The sequence below is a fragment of the Myotis lucifugus genome, unplaced genomic scaffold (assembly GCF_000147115.1).
Source record: "Myotis lucifugus unplaced genomic scaffold, Myoluc2.0 scaffold_62, whole genome shotgun sequence".
Classification (NCBI taxonomy): domain Eukaryota; kingdom Metazoa; phylum Chordata; class Mammalia; order Chiroptera; family Vespertilionidae; genus Myotis; species Myotis lucifugus.
In genome coordinates, this window is record NW_005871110.1 from 879,073 (window position 1) to 898,013 (window position 18,941).

The 18,941-nt window shown below is 37.6% G+C and overlaps 1 protein-coding gene across 2 annotated transcripts; it reads left to right on the forward strand.

Moving 5' to 3' along the window:
• The first annotated feature begins 4,808 nt into the window (after nucleotides 1-4,808).
• CDK1 (cyclin dependent kinase 1) lies at nucleotides 4,809-17,082 on the forward strand. Of its 2 annotated transcripts, none has more exons than XM_006089701.2 (8): nucleotides 4,809-4,925; nucleotides 6,971-7,032; nucleotides 10,143-10,299; nucleotides 10,939-11,062; nucleotides 12,289-12,459; nucleotides 14,009-14,172; nucleotides 14,282-14,423; nucleotides 16,139-17,082. In XM_006089701.2, the coding sequence occupies exons 2-8, from the start codon at nucleotides 6,996-6,998 to the stop codon at nucleotides 16,235-16,237; spliced, it is 894 nt and encodes a 297-aa protein (XP_006089763.1). In that variant the 5' UTR covers nucleotides 4,809-4,925; nucleotides 6,971-6,995; the 3' UTR covers nucleotides 16,238-17,082. The 2 variants fall into 2 exon arrangements, with proteins under 2 accessions (XP_006089763.1, XP_023610372.1); XM_023754604.1 differs by having other exon boundaries at nucleotides 4,844-4,939.
• The last annotated feature ends 1,859 nt before the right edge of the window (nucleotides 17,083-18,941 follow it).

Here is an 18,941-nt window from a genome sequence, read left to right on the forward strand (position 1 = left end):
ATAAAAACAAGAAAAAAAAATACTTGGCTTGATACTTGGATAATAGCAGCTTCATCAATTTTACCAATTTGTCTCTACTACCCTCTAGTGGAATCATAGTCATAGTATCCTTACCTCATTGCTTCCAGAGCGTTCTCTCTCTCTCTCTCTCTCTCACACACACACACACACACACACACACAAGTATATGTAGATTTATAAATATCAGCTTTACAGAGTTGGTCCCAGCCTTAGGTATCATGAACTCCTGCAGGAAATGACTTTTGAACTGGCAATATTGCTTCTCTCTCTTCTCACATTTCTGCCAGATTAATCTGTTTAAAGGGAGAACGCAATCCTATCACCCCTGCTCAGTCAAATGAAAAAACCTTTAGTTGTTCTCATTGGACTGTTTGAAGTGCTGCTAGTAAACCTCCCCACAGTGACTTCCCAAACTCTTCACAATATGAATCCAACTCTCCTTCCCACCCTTCTACCCCTTAACTCCCTCTTCTGGCTCTAATTTACTCGTGGATGTTCTCCAAACCTGCCCTGCTTCTCCTCTTTCTATCGAGAATGCCACCCACATAGTCATCCCCATCCCACCAAATTCCTTCTCCCATTTCTATTGGCCAAATTATATTCATATTCCAAGAATTACTTCAAATGCACCATTTGTTGAGCTTTACCGAGTTCCCTTTGTAAGTCCCACGTAAGCCTGTACCTCTCTGGCACTGCTGTTCCCTTTGCTGTTCCCTACCCAGGCTCCTCTCCTTCAATTCCCATTTACACTGACACCAGCTTTTCTACACGGCTCAGCACAAGGATCTAGTCATTGGTGAAGCCTTATCTGGCTCCTCCAGAGTCCTTCCCCCCTGTTCTGTGACTCCCCAGCAATTCACTCAGGTCTCTGTTCCGGTGCCTAGCACCAGAGAGAGCTCTTTTTGTGAGGGATAGAAAGTGATCAACATGATTGGGAAAAATCAAACGAATGAAGTGCCTACTGCGGGCTGGGCATTGATCTAAGTACATGTTACAGGGATTACCTCATTTTATACTCAACATGACACAACTAGGTACTATAATTGAATACATGAAGCACAGAGAAACAAAGGGACTTGCCCAAAGCCACAGACAAGGGCAGGAGGCAGGATTTAAAAGGCTTTGGGCCCAGGCAGTCTCCCTGCCACCTCTGTGCCCGTCACTCTTTTACTTCACAGAAGCACATTGTTTAGTTTCTGGCATCACTTCCCAGGGTATTTGATGTACAGTAGTCGTCCCTTATTTGCAGGGGATATGTTCCAAGACTTCCAGCAGATGCCTGAAACCTCGAACAGTACTGAAACTTGAATATATAGATATTCCTATACTTGAATATATATATACTGTTTTTACACATAGGTACCTATGATAAAGTATAATGTCTTGTTCATCTTAGCTAAGCACTTACCACACACGATGGCCATAACTTTTGCAGTTTGAGGTGCGACAGCAAAACTAGCCCGAATTTCCTTTTCCTACCTCCCTAGATCTTAGCAACCTCAGCATACTGTTTTTTTCTTTCCTGATAAAGTCCAGAACTTCCACATTTTCACTAAAGGAAACACTCTTCTCCTTGGCCAATGTCCAAGTCGCCAGCATCACTACTCTTGGGCTTTGGGCCATTATCAGGTAAAATAATAGTTACCTGAACACAAGCGCTGTGATACCGTGACAGTTGATCTGATAAGCAAGATGGTTACTGAGTGACCAACTGGGCGTGGGGAGCGTCTGCTACCTGGACATGCGGACAGAGGGATGATTCTCGTCTGTGTGGGACCACGCGAGATTTCATCACACTGTTCAGAATGGCGTGTGTTTTAAAACTTATGAATTGTTTATTTCTGGAAATTTCCATTTAATATTTTTGGACCATGGCAGACCGTAGGTAACTGAAACCATGGAAAGCAAAATGACTAATAAGGAGGGGACTACTATGGTTACAAGCAACTGTTTCTCAGACATTTGTATCTGAAAAAAATAGTTCCATTAATCCATTGGACTGCCATAGCAAAATTGCACAGACTGGGTGGCTTAAACAACAGAAATTCATTTCCTCCCAGTCCTGGAGGCTAGAAGTCTGTGACCAGTATGGTTGAGTCTGATGAGAGCTCTCTTCCTGGCTTACAGATGGAGCCCTCTTGCTGTGTCTTCACATAATTGAGCTCTCTGATGTCTTTTCGTATAAAAGGACTAATCCCATAATAAGGGCTTCAACTTCATAGTCTTATTTAATCCTAATCATCTCCCCAAAACCTCTACCTCTAAATAGCATCATATTAGGATTTGGAGCTTCAATGTATTAATTTCTTGGACTGATATAATTCAGTCCACAGCAATACTTATGTCTAAAAACAAAACAAAAACTTTGTGTTCAGTCCCCACTGATCTGTCCTTTCCCTTCTAAATGGAGTTTACCAAAATATAAATGTGAAAATTTTCCTCCATTGTTTGTTCAAATGTCACTCCCTCTGTTTGAATTAGTTAGTAATCTCCTCCTCTATGTTCTCATATCACCTTAGAGCAGTTTACGACATAAGTGCCAGAAGAGAATTCTAAGTAACCATTGTGTTTTCCCACTCCACACCTATAACAGGAATTGTATCTGATTCATTTTCCTGTCTATAAAACACAGCGTTGCACTTTAGAGACACTGAATTCAAGGGCCCAAAGTGTAAGAAACGGCAGCATGAATTTACAATAGCAATGAATTTACAATAAATCCCGAAACTTCAAAAACAAGATAACTGAGTTAAATTTAAAAATCTAGCATCACAGCTGTGGAAGCTTATGTCTTCTTTATGTTGAATGTAAAGTGAATATAATGAATTACTGCCTGTTTTTAGATGATAGAAATTAAATTTGTGGCTTAGGCCTCCCAGAGAGAAAGATATATAAAGTTAGTACCTTAACTTAGCAGGGAACAGACTTCTTTCCCAGAGCATTTCTCTGGGGTAGTGGGGTTTTATTTAAAATGCGAATTTGGGATTTTAAAAGTAAGTTTTAAAAGTTATTAGTTTCAGACAGATTTTCCAAACTCCTACCTCCACTATGAATACTCTATCTCTGTCACCTAGGAACATAAAATTTGTGCCACATATGGGGTCAGATGACAGATGCTACTCATTGTGAGAAAATGTATTAAACACTTAAATGCATGTGATATACTAGTTTTATTCCTTATCCTAATCTGGGTCATTTAATACATATTAGTAAGAGGTCATGCTAATCAGTCTTTGTTCTGCAAAGAGAAATCCTTACTAGGGGACTCTTATTATCTGCAGTTCTATTTTACTGTTTTATTTTCTTCAGAATTTAAGAATGATGTTCAAGTGAAGAAATCTCTCTTAAAGATATGGAAGAGTGCCATGAAAGAAAGAGTTTTTGATACTGGGTTATTTAAAGAATTGTGATTTATTTTTCTTTTAAACGACATTTAAAATACTGATGTGCAAATATTTTAAAATGTAAAAAATGTAAAAATTTGCTCTTAACTTTTAAATAAGTAAAATTTTTAAATAAATAAAAAATATAATAAAAAGTGAGGTAAAAACAAAGCATGGTTATATATAACATATATATTCTTTACATTGTCTTTGAGTTTTCCATTACCTTATTTTTTTTATTGAATTTATTGGGGTGACGTTGGTTCACAAAACCATATAGGTTTCAAGTGTACAACTCAATAAACATTATCTGTACACTGCATAGTGTGCGCCCATAGCCACAAGCAATATTCTAATTAAAACAAAATTTCTATTTGATAAGTATCGATTATTGACATCTTATATATGTGTTGGGGGAGGGGAGAAGTTAGGTCAGTAGAATTATGTTAAGTTTCATAACATACTTTTAGTCACCTAAAATTATTTTTAAGATGATAAATATGTTTACCTAAATTGTCTGAACTGGTTTAGATAATTCATTATTAGACTAATTTAAATAAACTTTCTATCTAGTTACCCTAGGTTAAAATGATCTGTCATTTGTACATATTTAAGCTTTAAAACCAATAATATATAATCATTCATTCCCTATCTGTAGTAATTTCATTAGAGGTTTTTAGAGAATGTTTTTATCTATATGGTATAAAATGGGGGTAGAAATATCTCTTTGGCTCTTTCCCTCTCCCCCAACAGAATATCTTAAGGTTGGTTTGTTTTGTTTTGTTTTTGTTAATCCTCACCCAAGGATATTTTAAAAAATATATTTGTATTGATTTCAGAGAGGAAGGGAGAGGGAGAGTCTCTTTCCATCCTCATTTCCCTGGCCTTTGCCCACCTCCACCTAACCTCTCACCCCCCTTTCCCCCTGGCTATCATCACACTGTAGTCTGTGTCTATGTATTATGTATATAGGTTTTTTGGTTCCATTATCTTCCTTCGGCCCAGCCTGAAAGTCATCTATTTAGAAAAACATCAATATATAGGGGGCTTTAAGCATTAAAAGTGAAAGGAATGGAATCGATGCAAGTGCAGTATCACTTTTGCGATGAGCTATTTGTGTCTACTAAATTTTAATTGTGCTAATATTGGCAGGTGAAAAAACCAACAAACAGAAAGAACAGTTTCTGGTGACTAGAAACAGTGGGACGATGCTTCAACAGGAAGAAAGACAGAGCTTGCGCGCAGACTCACTTGGCGCCCGCCCTGCTGCTTTTTCTGCAGCCGCCGTTTTCCTTTCCATTCGCGCTCTAGCCACCGGGGGAAGCCCAGCCCTAGCGTGACTGGGCTCTGATTGGCTGCTTTGAAAGTCTACGGGTCACCTGATTGGTGGATGCGAGACCCTTTAGCGCGGTGAGTTTGAAACTGCTCGCACTTAGCTTCAGAGCTGGACCTGGGAAGTTAAGGACAAAGTGACGCCGCCGTGGTAGCCGCCGCCGCTTTCGCCGCGGGGTCGCTTGCCGGGTAGAGTGGCCGGGGTCAGGGTGATGCCTGTGGGGCTCACAGGGGTCGACTCGGGGTACTCGGAGGGGGAGCTTGGAGGAATCGGGTGGTCATCCGGAGGCTGGCAGGGCAGCTGGGGTCTGCGTGGGGCCCGGCGGGGAGGCTGGGCCGTGTCCTACATCTGGGGCCCCAGGGGGAGCTCTGCGCGGGCGGGCTACCCCGGGGAGGGCAGGGGCTGCCCGCGGCACCCGAGCGGCGGCCCTCTCGCGTCGCCGGCGGCTGTTGCCAGGAGGAGGCCGCTCCCCTGGTTACGGAGGCTTTCGGGTCACGGTTGGAGCCGAGCCCGTGCTTGCTTTGTCTCGTTCGCGCGGAGGCTTTGCCCGGTGCAGTGCCAGGTCGGCCCTGGGGCCTGGCGCTCTGCTCCCGGGGGGATGAAAGCAAGACCCACCTGGGCCTGCACCCACGCCAGTCCTTGCACCCAGGCCTCCGGGGAAGCCGCCCCGGTGAACTAACGGGGCCTTCTCTGACTTGCCCCTGTGCCCGTAGGGCCTTGCCCACCTACAGCTTTGAAGAACGTTTGGCTAAGGCACACAGCCATGGGGAACTTGGGTTTTTTCATTTTTATTGGATGCTTGGTGGTGATGTTATAAACTATGGGATTAGCAAAAAGTGATACGCTAGGAAATGCCGACAGATAGGTGCCTATGTGGGTTTTTAATATCCTTTATTTCATACTCATTCTTTATTTCATACTAATGTTGCACGACATTCTTTTAAAGACTTGGGAGTCTGGGGGGTGGGGAAGCCATGGGTGGCGCACGCGCTGCAGCTCCGAGTGCGGAGCCCTAGGAGGCACTCAAAGGGCCTCAGCCTGCTCATCCTTTATTTTTGAAATGTGACCACCGGAAAGGGGAGGGACGGCGTGCAGCTTTGAAACTGAGTTCGTTTTTAAGCAGTGTGTTCGAAGCGAGCTCAGCAAATGTGCATTAGACATTGCATCTGGATATTGAAGAAAGGCCAACTATCTTAGTCGCCCATTGCCATTTCGTAAAATTAAACATTTTTAAGATTGGCCCAGTGTAGTCCAATTTTGCTGATTTTAAAAAACTGACTTAAAAAGATGACTTCTCTCTGCTTATTTCCGGAATGATTTCGAAGATGAATGTGAGAGATAGGACGTAAGGGGCAGTTACTCGGTGACTTACTTGTAATCTTATCAGTGGTGGGTGTGTTAGAAGCCCAAAGCATAATTACCTTAATTTTCTGAAGTTTCATTGGCAAAGTTGCTGAGGCAGCCTTGAGTGGTTGTCAGCAGCATTTCAGCTTTTTTTTTTTTTTTAAACCATTCTTTGTGATTCAAGTATAGGTTTGGTTTTTTTACTTTGTTCTTAAGAAGATTCTATACAGTATAATTACCTGTGGAATTGCACCTTTTCCTTTAGGGTGCTAAGTGATATTTTCTATTTTCAAAATTGCCTTGAAACTTTCTTAATCATGTTCCTGTATGTGACTGCTGAAAACAGGAGAAAGATGAAAGCTCACTTGAGCAATTTAAACACTTAAGCTTTTAACAATTTTTCTAATGAATGAGCAGTGTGAGCACATTTTAGGTCCCTACTCATGTCTTAAAATTATCTTCATAAAACCACAAAGCAGTAAAAATTCAGTCAAATAACATTATTTGTTGAAATACCTGAGTATAATGGCACACAATGGTGCTCCTTAGAAGTGTTCCATAAGAAAACATACTTCTGGTTTCTGTTTGGGAAGGAGAGGTAAATTGATGTGTGAATTTGAAGTTTTATTTGATTAGAAGAAGCTAAATCACTGGTATAAGATATATAAATATTTCCAGCATTGAAGGAGCTAAGAAATTGTGGGAATGTTTTATTGCAGGAGTCGTTTCCCTTACAAATATTGCTTTAATACAATAACTAATATTTGTGGAAAATTAATATTGCATCAGGCACTGTGGAAAATGCTTTAATATAGTATCTCATTAATAACTTAAAACCACCATTTGAACTAGTGGCATGTAATCAAATGATTTTTTCCTCTCATTTTAGCATCTGCCATAACTATTAATTGACTATGGATGACTATATCAAAATAGAGAAAATTGGAGAAGGTGAGTGCTTTTTCACGTAAAAGTTTTAAATGACTTAATGATGCTATAACTTCTGTGACATAAAGACGTGTAAATATTTATTAAAATTCAACCTTTAAAGTATCTTTCACTACAGTAGGTCCTCGGGTTATGTCGGAGATCCTTTCCTATGGCGCAACTTAAATCGATTTTCGCTGTAAGGAACCCGCCTACATATGCACCTACGTCACTCACATGGAGCACATACACAGCAGTAATGAAGTGAAGCAGTAAAAAAAAAAAATTTAAAGAAAGATAACAATGCCTGACCTTTACTTGTGGTAAATAAATAATAAAAACCATAAAGCACATATGTACATATGTCGAAATGATGGAACTTTTTTTTTATAAATAAATGGGAGATGGCAATGTAACCATGGTAACCACGAAACGACGTATATTGAGTCTGATGTAACCCGAGGACTGCCTGTACTAATGTGCATTAAGACATATATACTAGAGGCCCAATGCACGAAATTTGTGCAAGGGGCTCGGCCCTCGCAGCCCCGGCTTTGTCCAGAAGGATATCTGGAAGGTGGTTCAGCTGTCCAGTCTAATTAGCATATTACACTTTTATTATAGATATGTTCTTTTATATATATATATATATATTATTGATTTGTTACAGAGAGGAAGGGAGAGGGATAGAGAGTTAGAAACATCAATGAGAGAGAAACATCGATCAGCTGCCTCCTGCACACTCCCTACTGGGGATGTACCCGAAACCAAGGTACATGACCTTGACCGGAATTGAACCTGGGACCCTTGAGTCCACAGGCTGACACTCTATCCACTGAGACAAACCGGTTAGGGTAGTGATGGAGAAGCTTTTGAGCTCGGCGTGTCAGCATTTTGAAAAACCCTAACTTAACTCTGGTGGTGTGTCACATATAGAAATTTTTTGATATTTGCAACCATAGTAAAACAAAGACTTATATTTTTGATATTTATTTTATATATTTAAATATATAAATTTCTTTGATTTAACAAAGAAAAATCAACCAAAAAAATGAGTGTCACCTCTGACATGCGTGTCATAAGTTTGCCATCACTGGGTTAGGGCATAGATATGTTCTTTATATAATAACTTAAACACAAAAATAAAAAAAATGTTCACATTTCAAGAGAATTGAAATTATTCTGATGATTCCCTGACAACCTCCCTGCCCAATAATCTTATATTCTACTACTAAACAATATTCTAATTAAAACAATATTTTGATAAGTATTGGTTATTGACTTCTTATATATATGTTGGGAAAAGTTAGGTCAGTAGAATTATGTTAAGTTACATAATATACTTTTAGTCGCCTAAAATTATTTTTAAGACGATAAATATGTTTACCTAAATTGTCTCTGCTGAAACCAGTTTGGCTCAGTGGATGCAGCGTCGGCCTGCGGACTGAAGGGTCCCGGGTTCGATTCCGGTCAAGGGCATGTACCTGGGTTGCAGGCACATCCCCAGTGGGAGATGTGCAGGAGGCAGCTGATCGATGTTTCTCTCTCATTGATGTTTCTAACTCTCTCTGTCTCTCTCCCTTCCTCTCTGTAAAAAATCAATAAAATATATTTTAAAAAAAAATAAATTGTCTGAACTGGTTTAGATAATTCACTATTAAACTAATTTAAAGAAACTTTATTTAGTTACCCTAGGTTAAAATGATTTGTCATGTGTACATATTTAAGCTGCTTTAAAACCAGTAATATATATCATTCCCTATCTAGTAATTTCATTAGAGGTTTTTAAAGAATGTTTATCTATATCAGCGGTTCTTTAACCTATGGGTTGCGACCGCGGTCGAACGACCCTTTCACAAGGGTTGCCTAAGACCATCCTGCATATCAGATATTTACATTACGATTCATAACAGTAGCAACGAAAATAATTTTATGGTTGGGTCACAACATGAGGAACTGTATTTAAAGGGCCAGAAGGTTGAGAACCACTGATCTATATGGTATAAATGGGGGATAAAAATGCCCCTTTGGCTCTTCCTCTCTCCCCCAAAAGAATATCTTAAGGTTGGTTTGTTTTATTTTGTTTTTGTTAATCCTCACCCAAGGATATTTTTAAAAATACATTTTTATTGATTTCAGAGAGGAAGGGAGAGAGAGAGAAACATCAATGATGAGAATCATTGATCAGCTGCTTCCTGCATACCCTCTACTGGGGATTGAGCCTGAAACCCTGGCCATGTGCCCTGCCTGGGGATTGAACTGACACCTCCTGGTTCATAGGTCAACTCTTAACCTCTGAGCCGTACTGGCTGGGCCCGAGGATATTTTTCCATTGATCTTTTTTAGAGAGAGTGGAAGGGAGGGAGAGTAGAGAAAGAGAGAGACATCGAGACATCAATGTGACATTGCCTGGTTACCTCCTGTGTGCACCTAGATGCTAGGGATCAAACCTGCAACCCAAGCACTTGCTCTTGACCAGTAAATGAGCCCTCAACCCTTCTGTCTGAGAGCCCACGCTCTAACCACTTGAGCCACCCGAATATCTTAAGTTTCATATATGAGTGTTGGTATGACATTCTAAACTCTTCAAGGACAAATGATATAGCTTATACAAAATAATCTGCTACTAGAATCCAATTTATGTGGGTTCTGTTTGAAGAACAGTTTTCTGGATGAGGGTTATTGACTATTTGAAATTCATAGAGAACCTTTTACAGAGTTTTCTGAAAGTGTCACAATGACTCCTGTTAATATTATTTCCTGAGCCCAAATCTTTACATTGTATTTTATGCCTATGTTATTGGGGGTAGGATATAAGACAAGAGATAAATTTCAGTTTGCAAAGTATACATTTTCTGCTCTAACGTGCTGGAAAATTACTGGTAATTTAAATGTATGGAAAACTTGTGATGACTACATGAATTCTATTTTTCAATTGTAGATGCAGTAGGTTGCAGCTATCCTCAATTTCTTTTTGTAAGTGATAAGGGTATTAATTATGAGTAAGATACTTCCTATCTGGACAGAGCAGCCATTTCTATCATGTGACACCTTATGGGACTCAATCATTTTCAAAATCTTGCTTATTTCACGGCGGGGTATCCCATAGCAGACATTTACTTTGTCTATTCCAGGTACCTATGGAGTTGTGTATAAGGGTAGACACAAAACTACAGGTCAAATAGTAGCCATGAAGAAAATCAGACTAGAAAGTGAAGAGGAAGGGGTTCCTAGTACGGCAATTCGGGAAATTTCTCTATTAAAAGAACTTCGTCATCCAAATATAGTCAGGTATGGTATATCTGGACTTAAACCATTTTCCGCATAGTATTTAAAATGTGCATTTCAATGTGGAAATATTTACATTTGCTTAATTTTTGTGTAACCTTGCTGAGTGGAACAGAACCCTACTATTGTTCATTGAGAATGCTGGAGGCAGGAAAAACAGGCTGTTAAAGCAGGCACAGAGTTAGAGGAGCTGGGTCATAGAGATTAGTATTTGGGGCTGAAAGATCAAGGTAAACTGGCTGTGGGAGAAAAGGAAGACCTTTTCACTGAGCTTTGTCAACTCTCACTCAGAGCTCTGGTCCTTAAAGATCCCTTAATCGGAGTCCTAAGACAGGCAGCTAGGTTCGATGAAAAAGAAAAGTTTCTTTCTTCCTTTTTAAATAGGTGGGCTGGTGTTTTGAGGTGGGTTGTCTTTCTAAAGGTCCAAGTTAGTATTTAGCTGAATTTGGGGGGACTGGATATAGTGAGCAACAATTAAGGTCAGATACTGCTTTAAATTTATTTCCATAATTTACCTTAATGGAAAGACAAGCTCTGAACAAACAGTCAGCTTAGAAATGTCATTTTGGAATGGTCAAAGTGTCATTTTGGAACAGTCAAAAATGTTTATCAATTTTTTCATATAATTGTTTTATTTTTTAGTCTTCAAGATGTGCTCATGCAAGATTCCAGGTTATATCTCATCTTTGAATATCTTTCCATGGATCTAAAGAAATACTTGGATTCTATCCCTCCTGGTCAGTACATGGACTCTGCACTTGTTAAGGTAAGACGCTTGCCTAATTTTATTACGCTTCATTCACTGTGAATGTAAAGGGTCTGCTCTGTATTTCGCCTGTGTTGTGTGGGAGTAGCTTGGGAAATGTGTTAGAAAGTAGATTGAGGAAGAAAAGAGTATTTCATTTTCTTTCCACAGTCCAGAGATTAGATTGTTAATAGGAACCATTTTTACTAGATGATTCTTCTAATTATAAAATGAAAAGTCGTGTCTGAGAGAACATTAAACTAATAACCATGTATTGTTGAAAACTAGGATATTCTGGTCTTGGAAAGTCAATTTTTTGTTATCAAAAGCTCCCTGCTGCAAGGAGGGGACCTGAACAGGTTGTCCTAATGCAGCGGTTCTCAACCTGTGGGTCAAGACCCCTTTCACAGGGGTTGCCTAAGACCATCGGAAAACACATATATAATTACATATTGTTTACAGTAGCAAAGTTACAGTTATGAAGTAGCGATGAAAATAATTTTATGGTTGGGGGTCACCACAACATGAGGAACTGTATTAAATGGTCGCAGCATTAGGAAGGTTGAGAACCACTGCTCTAGTGTATTCTGGTAAACGTGTAAAACAAAGTAACAAACACCTGGGGCAAGTGGTGTTGGCAGGTGGTTTTATTTTTTCTAATTTTGAATATGTTTTGATTAACTATTGTAATCATTACATTACATTACCTTGAGCAAAGCATTCTTCCAGTTGTCTTATAAAACAACTCTGAACTACTAAAAAGTTTTTCCTGATCATTGTGTCTATTTAAACATAATTATATTCTCGTTGTCATTTCTTTTGGAATCTGACCAATGTCTCCAAAGAGGAAATAAGTATGTAAAGATAAAAGATAGAAGTGAAAAAGACCAGATTTATTCAAGATAGAAATAGAATTGTTATCAGTGTATAGAGCAAAAGTTTAAGAAACTTTCTCTACAGAAAACTAACTTATGACTTAATGAGGGACCAAAAAATAAGTAAAAGAAGACAAAACGAATTCATATGGATATAGATGTGTGCATAAGGTGAATATCTTTGTCTTAGTGTACAAGCATGATATATTGTATATAAATGCTTCTTGTTCATCTCAGAAGCCCTAAAAGCTTTTTGGTAGTTAAATTATTTCCCTGTATTTTACTTCTTTCTTTGAAACAAACTCACCAAGGTTATTTAGAAAATCATTACGTGCTATGCAGTTAAGCTTCTAACATATTTTCTTCTTCCAGAGTTATTTGTACCAAATCCTACAAGGGATTGTGTTTTGTCACTCTAGAAGAGTTCTACACAGAGATTTAAAACCTCAAAATCTATTGATTGATGACAAAGGAACAATTAAACTGGCTGATTTTGGCCTTGCCAGAGCTTTTGGAATACCTATTAGAGTATATACACATGAGGTATGGAGAATCATGTGTTTTTGGTGCTTTTGAATATGTGATTGCTCGATTGTCTTCTATATTTGTTCTTTAAGTCAAGAAAGAAGTGCTCAAAAAAGATTTCCACTCGGCCCTATTAGTTTATTGCCACAGCTCTGCACTCACCATTCATTGCATGCTATGTAAAAACGGAACTGGAATCACTGAATATTTTCCCTTTGCCAGCTGGTGAGATGTTATGCTTTGTCAGTAGGGGGTGCTGGAAAAGCATTGCAGGAGGAACGGGTTTCCCTTAGAGTTTTCATTATTTCTTACTAGTCAGTCTTGAATTATTCCAATCCAATTACAGTTAATAATCCTTTATATTAATTTTCCCCATTCAATCACCAAGTGGTTTCTTTCTGTCTCCCGATTGGCTTCTCTCCGATACACAACCAAATTGGTTAAAAGATAGGTTTTGTTGCTTAAGGGGTACTGTTTCAGATACATTTTGGAGTATAAATATAATCATGTTTCATCAGTGTTATATTGATGACTTGGCATTTCATTTGTTATTTCTGAAGGGGAAGGGAATGTTGAATTGTGTAGTATAGGATTATAGTCATGTGTTGCTTAATGTCTGGGATATGTTCTGAGAAATATATCTGTAAGCCATTTTATCACTGCAAAACATACAGTGCACTTACACAAACCTAGATTCTATAATCTACTATATATTTAGGCTATATGGTATAACCTATTGCTACTAGACTACAAATCTGTACAGTATGTTACTATACTGAATATTGTAGTCAGTTGTAACACAATGATATGTGTCAAAACATAGAAGCTACAGCAACATACACTATAAAATTTTTAAAAATGGTCCACCTGTATAAGGCACTTAGGAAGCTTCAGGTTTGAAAGTTGTTCTGGGTGAGGCAGTGAATGAGTGGCGAGTGAAATGTGAAGGCCTTGGATGTTACTGTACACTACTGTAGACTTGATAAACACTATGCACTTAGTAGACAACACTAGATGATTTTTTTTAAGCATAGTGTTGCACTATGACATTGGGAAAGCTATGACTTCTAGGAATTTTTTAGCTCCATTATAATCTTATGGGACCACCGTTGTATATACCACCCGCCTTTGACTGAAACGTTTTTATGTGTCACATGTCTGTATTGGCAAACAGTGTCTTCTGTGGAGTTGTCTACCCTTCAGCCCAAAGACTGTCCCCACATGAAAACTTAAAGCACTGCTCATCTTGTTGGATGTCTTGGCTCATTTTTATCCTATTATATCATTTTCCCATGGCTGATGCCATTGACCTCACTCACTGACTTTAAGTTAAAGGTGATATTGTTACCATTGGGTAAATTATATATACTAAAATAATCTGCTCTAGACCACTAATAAACTATTATGTGACTTTTTCATGTTTTTAGCATGTAAGCAGTACATGAAAACAATATAAACAGGCAATCATACAGGCTTCTAAAGGACAGTTGTAATGAAATATAAATGTGTACATTTAGGTAATTTAATGCACCACATTTACTCATTGTGAAAATTTGCTTTGTAATAGGTGGTTACACTTTGGTATAGATCTCCAGAAGTGTTGCTGGGGTCAGCTCGCTATTCGACTCCAGTTGACATTTGGAGTATAGGCACCATATTTGCAGAATTAGCAACTAAGAAACCACTCTTCCATGGGGATTCGGAAATTGACCAACTCTTCAGAATTTTCAGGTATTTTTTTTTTTTTATTAATTTAAGCTGTTAAGAACTTTAAAGGCAACGTAATATAAATAAGATTATATTTCTGCTTTAATAACTTTTTGTTTCCTATGGCTTTTAGAGCTTTGGGTACCCCCAACAATGATGTGTGGCCAGAAGTGGAGTCTTTACAGGACTATAAGAATACATTCCCCAAGTGGAAACCAGGAAGCCTGTCATCCCATGTCAAAAACTTGGATGACGATGGCTTGGATCTTCTCTCGGTAAGGAGTGCCCTTTATACTGTCATTGATGATTCTTAGGCAAATAGCTATTATGTCTGTTATGTTTATTGTATTACTAGCTCCATCTCAGATACCAAGAAATCCTAGTAATTTTGAGAGGAGAATTAGTATGATATTTTCTTTGAGAATTAAATGAATTAGTTGTTTTCATTATTTTTCGTTTTTGTTTTTCTTGATCTAATAGCTTCAGATCAAAGGAAGGGAAGGTCAGGGTTAATAACACCTTTATTCTTATTTAAGTTGCTGATTTGTAGTAGCCTTCCTTTCCAGCTTTTTTGTCTCATTATATACTACTTTTTAGTTTATCCAAGTCAAAGGTGTTTCCTTTGTTGCTTCATTTTTTAGTTATTAAAACCTTCTACTGCATGAACTCCCATTTCTTACTTTGTGCCTTATTTCCACATCAGAAACATTAGGAGAAGGACTGAAGTAGTTCTCGAAAATGTTTCCCTTCTATTACATTGCCATTCCTAACTAATAGTTGTTTTCTTAGGAAAAACAAAACAAAAACAGTATTAGGACAAAAAAAATAAAATGTCCTAGGCCTGTTTCAGGAAGTTTGTTTTAGAACAGTATTTAAATATTGAGCTTTCAGGAGGAAGTAATAATAAATCTCTGCTAACTTGATTCCAGAAAAAAATAATGTTTTGGCAGTTTACTAAGCAAAGTAATCTATTGCTATGTCATCATATATATCTTCTAGTTCATTTCTGGGCACCTTTCACACTTTATAAATCATTATTCCACCAAATTCAGCTTAGATTTCCCAATTGTTTGCAGTGAAGTCCAAAGTCTTTTACCTGCTAATCAACATGTTGTGTATAATAGTGCTGATTTGAGGTAAAAGGCTTTCCATATTCTGGGCCCAGTCTATCTTTTTAACTTCAGTAATTTTTTAATACAAAGACTTTCACTTCAATGAAGAAAACAAAAATTAAATACTGTAAGTCAGAGGGCCTTAGTCTAGCTACTGGTCCTTCTTTGTTGCTGGAGGCTGTCCTGTGCATGGACATAATTTCCACCCAGTGGCTACAATCCAAAATGCCTCCAGACACTGCCAAGTCTCCCCTGAAGGGCAGTCTCACCCAGTTGAGAACCATTGCTGTGAGTCAAAAATAAGAAGATAAAATTTAAGGTCAATATTTAACTTTATTCCTCTTTTTCTGGTGATGTATAAATTAATATGAAATTGACTGATTCATTTAAAGGCTCATTTTAACTATATTTGTATCATTGCATTGGGTTTTGTTTTTACTTGGAACTTGTTGGAAGCTACATTAGAAACCACTATAGTTGCCACCATTTCAGGAATGTTGTAAATAACTCAGATGGCTATTTCTCAAAGTAAATATATTTAACTAGATATCTTTGTTAAATGTATGTTTTGGTTTTAAAGCTATTTCTGAATGCTAGTGTCTTAAACTATAATTTATAGCAAAAAGAGGTTATCAAAATACCTATAATTTAAGAAATAGGTTATTCTAGAGCTAGAGGGTAAAGTACAGTGGATGAGATACTTATGTAATTTAGTATTAAACTAATGAAAATGTTCATCTATAGATATTCACTAAAATTAGCTTATGGCTTATTAGGCTTATTAGAGAGTTTAGGCTTTATGGAGGTTTTTTCTTTCTTTTTTTTAATGGTTCATTTTTTAAATAAAAACCTTTTTCCTTTTTATCTTTCCCCTCCAGAAAATGTTAGTATATGATCCTGCCAAACGAATTTCTGGCAAAATGGCACTGATTCATCCATATTTTAGTGATTTGGACAATCAGATTAAGAAGATGTAGCTTTCTGACAAGAGTTTCCACATGTTGTATCAAGAACAGATAGTTATATTTTTACTGTCAACTCTATTTTTGTCTTGTGTATTTTTGTCTTTGTTGTTGTAAAACTTAAGCTATACTTCATCTTCTAACTTCAAAGTTGTAACTTAAAAATGTAAATATTATTCTATATGAATTTAAATATAATTCTGTATATGTTTGCAGATCTCACTGTAACAGCTATTTCTTACTATAATAAAACTTCTGTATAAATCTAATATTGGTGTCAGGAATTGGGAAAAATTTGAGATAGCTTAAATCATTAAACCTTATATCAGTCCGGCTTTCCTGTAATTGGAACTGCTACAGTTTAGCAAAGTGTACCAATTAAGTTCAGACTTCCTAATGCTTTCAAGTATTTGTATGTTCTAGGTGTTTAAATTTTCTTGTTAGTTTCTTGCCATGTGTTAACTGTACAACTTGCCTAAAGATGAATGTTTTTCTACTGGTATTTCAATTTGTGATCTAAAGATTTAAGCATTCAGAATGAGAAAACTGCCCAGATTTGAGGAATAATGCTAAATTTATAGAGGTTTTCGGTAACTTAAAATACTAGCATTAGAGTATGCCAAAGTTTACTAGGTTTTACAGCTAAAGATCAAGGACTGACCACAGTAGAAAAGAACAATTTAGAGAATTTATGAACTATCCTGTTTTTAGGTAGGTTATGGAAGATATTTGTCCAAGTGAATTCTTATTATGCCTTGGTCAGGGTATTAACTATGCGAAGGAGTTGCTTATCGTTGCTTTCAATTCTGACTTAAACACTATGTCAACATTTGCAAATAAAGTTTTTATTAGTAGCCTTAGAAGGTTCATGTATTTAGCTAAAATCACTAAATTGGGGAATTAAATTGTTTAATAATGCTGCTCATTATGATTCTTACTTATGAACAGCCTAATTTAAATTGTTATAGCCAAGAGAAATGTCTGTAAAAATCGTTTTATCAATTTTAGTGGACATCTATCCTTTGACCATATATCCTCTATTTTTCCTCCTGGTTACCTATGGCTAGGACAGGCATTCCTGTGTTATCGATCCTGTCACCCAATTGATTGGATATGTAATGGGTGATCTATAATCTAGATTGCCTTGGAATTTTTCCACTCTGTATGAGAAAGCGTATGGGTCACTTTCTTTGGCAGTGGGACTTATAAGAGGTTTGGTGGAAGCTAGCCTGCAGTAAGAATGCAGAGCCTTGGAGATGGAAGTCATTTGGGGTCATATTGTGGAGAGTTATTAAGAATTTATGGTGGGAATTTGGTAAATGAAAGGTCACACTATCAGCATATCTGATATAATTAAGTCTTGGTACTTCTGATTCAGTAATATACAGATACATGGTTGTCACCAATGCGTGGGGCCTTGTGGATTTAGTAGAAGCAGCACAGAACCTCACTATTGCTTCATGGAGTTTAATTTGAAAAGTCAGTAATTCATCAATTTAGAACCTACTTGGTGGATCAAGGCAATGAGATGATAGACCACTCATCAATTGCTATAATGAGGGACCTACTTTTCCTGCACATATCTGTGTAAAGTGTTTATGTCAGCTTCAGTGAGGGTGAAAAGCTACTGAACTGGATCCTCATGCATACTTTTAAATTGGCTTGTGCTTCTGATTAATGTTAAAATGGAGCTTGTCTCTGCACCAGTGGGTTTTAAATCTGTTATGCACTAGAAACACCTGGGACTAACACTGTTTCTATCTGAACAATTTTGAAATTGAAAATTAGGAAATGTATTCCAGGAATTTTCAAAAGTTCCCCAAGCTGGTTCTGATGTAGCCCACTTATCACATTTGGTGGTGAGTTTAACACTTAGACCTACATACAGTTTTAGTTCTTAAAACTTCATGCAATATCTTTCACTTGTCCTATTTCTATTTCAGTCTACTGTAGTGAGAGAGGGCTGTATATTTCATCACCCATCTAAGACTAATGTGCGTGAGCATACACTGAGAATTACTCTATCTTTGGATTCTCCCGTTTCTAGAGGATTTTTACATTTATTTTAACTTCAAATATAGACGCAGTAATGATGCAGAGAACTTTGAGGAGACTTGAGAGCTCTGTTAGAACAAACTTCTACATCCATTCCTTTAGCAAACTACTAGTTCATAAAAGGTCAACTTCAATCTCCCTGTTGAAATAGTTAACCATACTCAAAGGAGTTAGTGAGGTTCCACGGTGCCATGGACTCCTTTTACATTGAAGACAGAGCAAAGACAATTAGTGATGTTTGTGGAATGTGGAGTGAAGAGAGTAATGGGTATTGTTGAAATAGGTTTCCGACAAGATGGATAGATTATTGAATGAGTAAAGGAGAAGCGAAGGAAGGGAAGGCTAAAGCATGAAAGGTCCTGCCAGAGAGTTACTGACTTAAAAATAGCATTTAGGAAAAGGCAAAGGTGGGACAGTACTGGTATTGACAAGGACTGTAACCTTAGTCCTTTTGGAGAAGGGGTAACATTCAATGAAGTATTTGGAAGGAAGAGTAGACATTTTTGTCTGTCATAGTATAAATGTCAACTTTAAGGCCATCAAAGCTTCAGGAGGAATGTATTGAGAGACACTTGGCTGTTAAAGAGAGAAGGTATAATGAGAGCATTCCTTTAGAATGCTGAAGGTCTGTGGTTTCAAACATGTTAAAACAGATTTCTGGTCC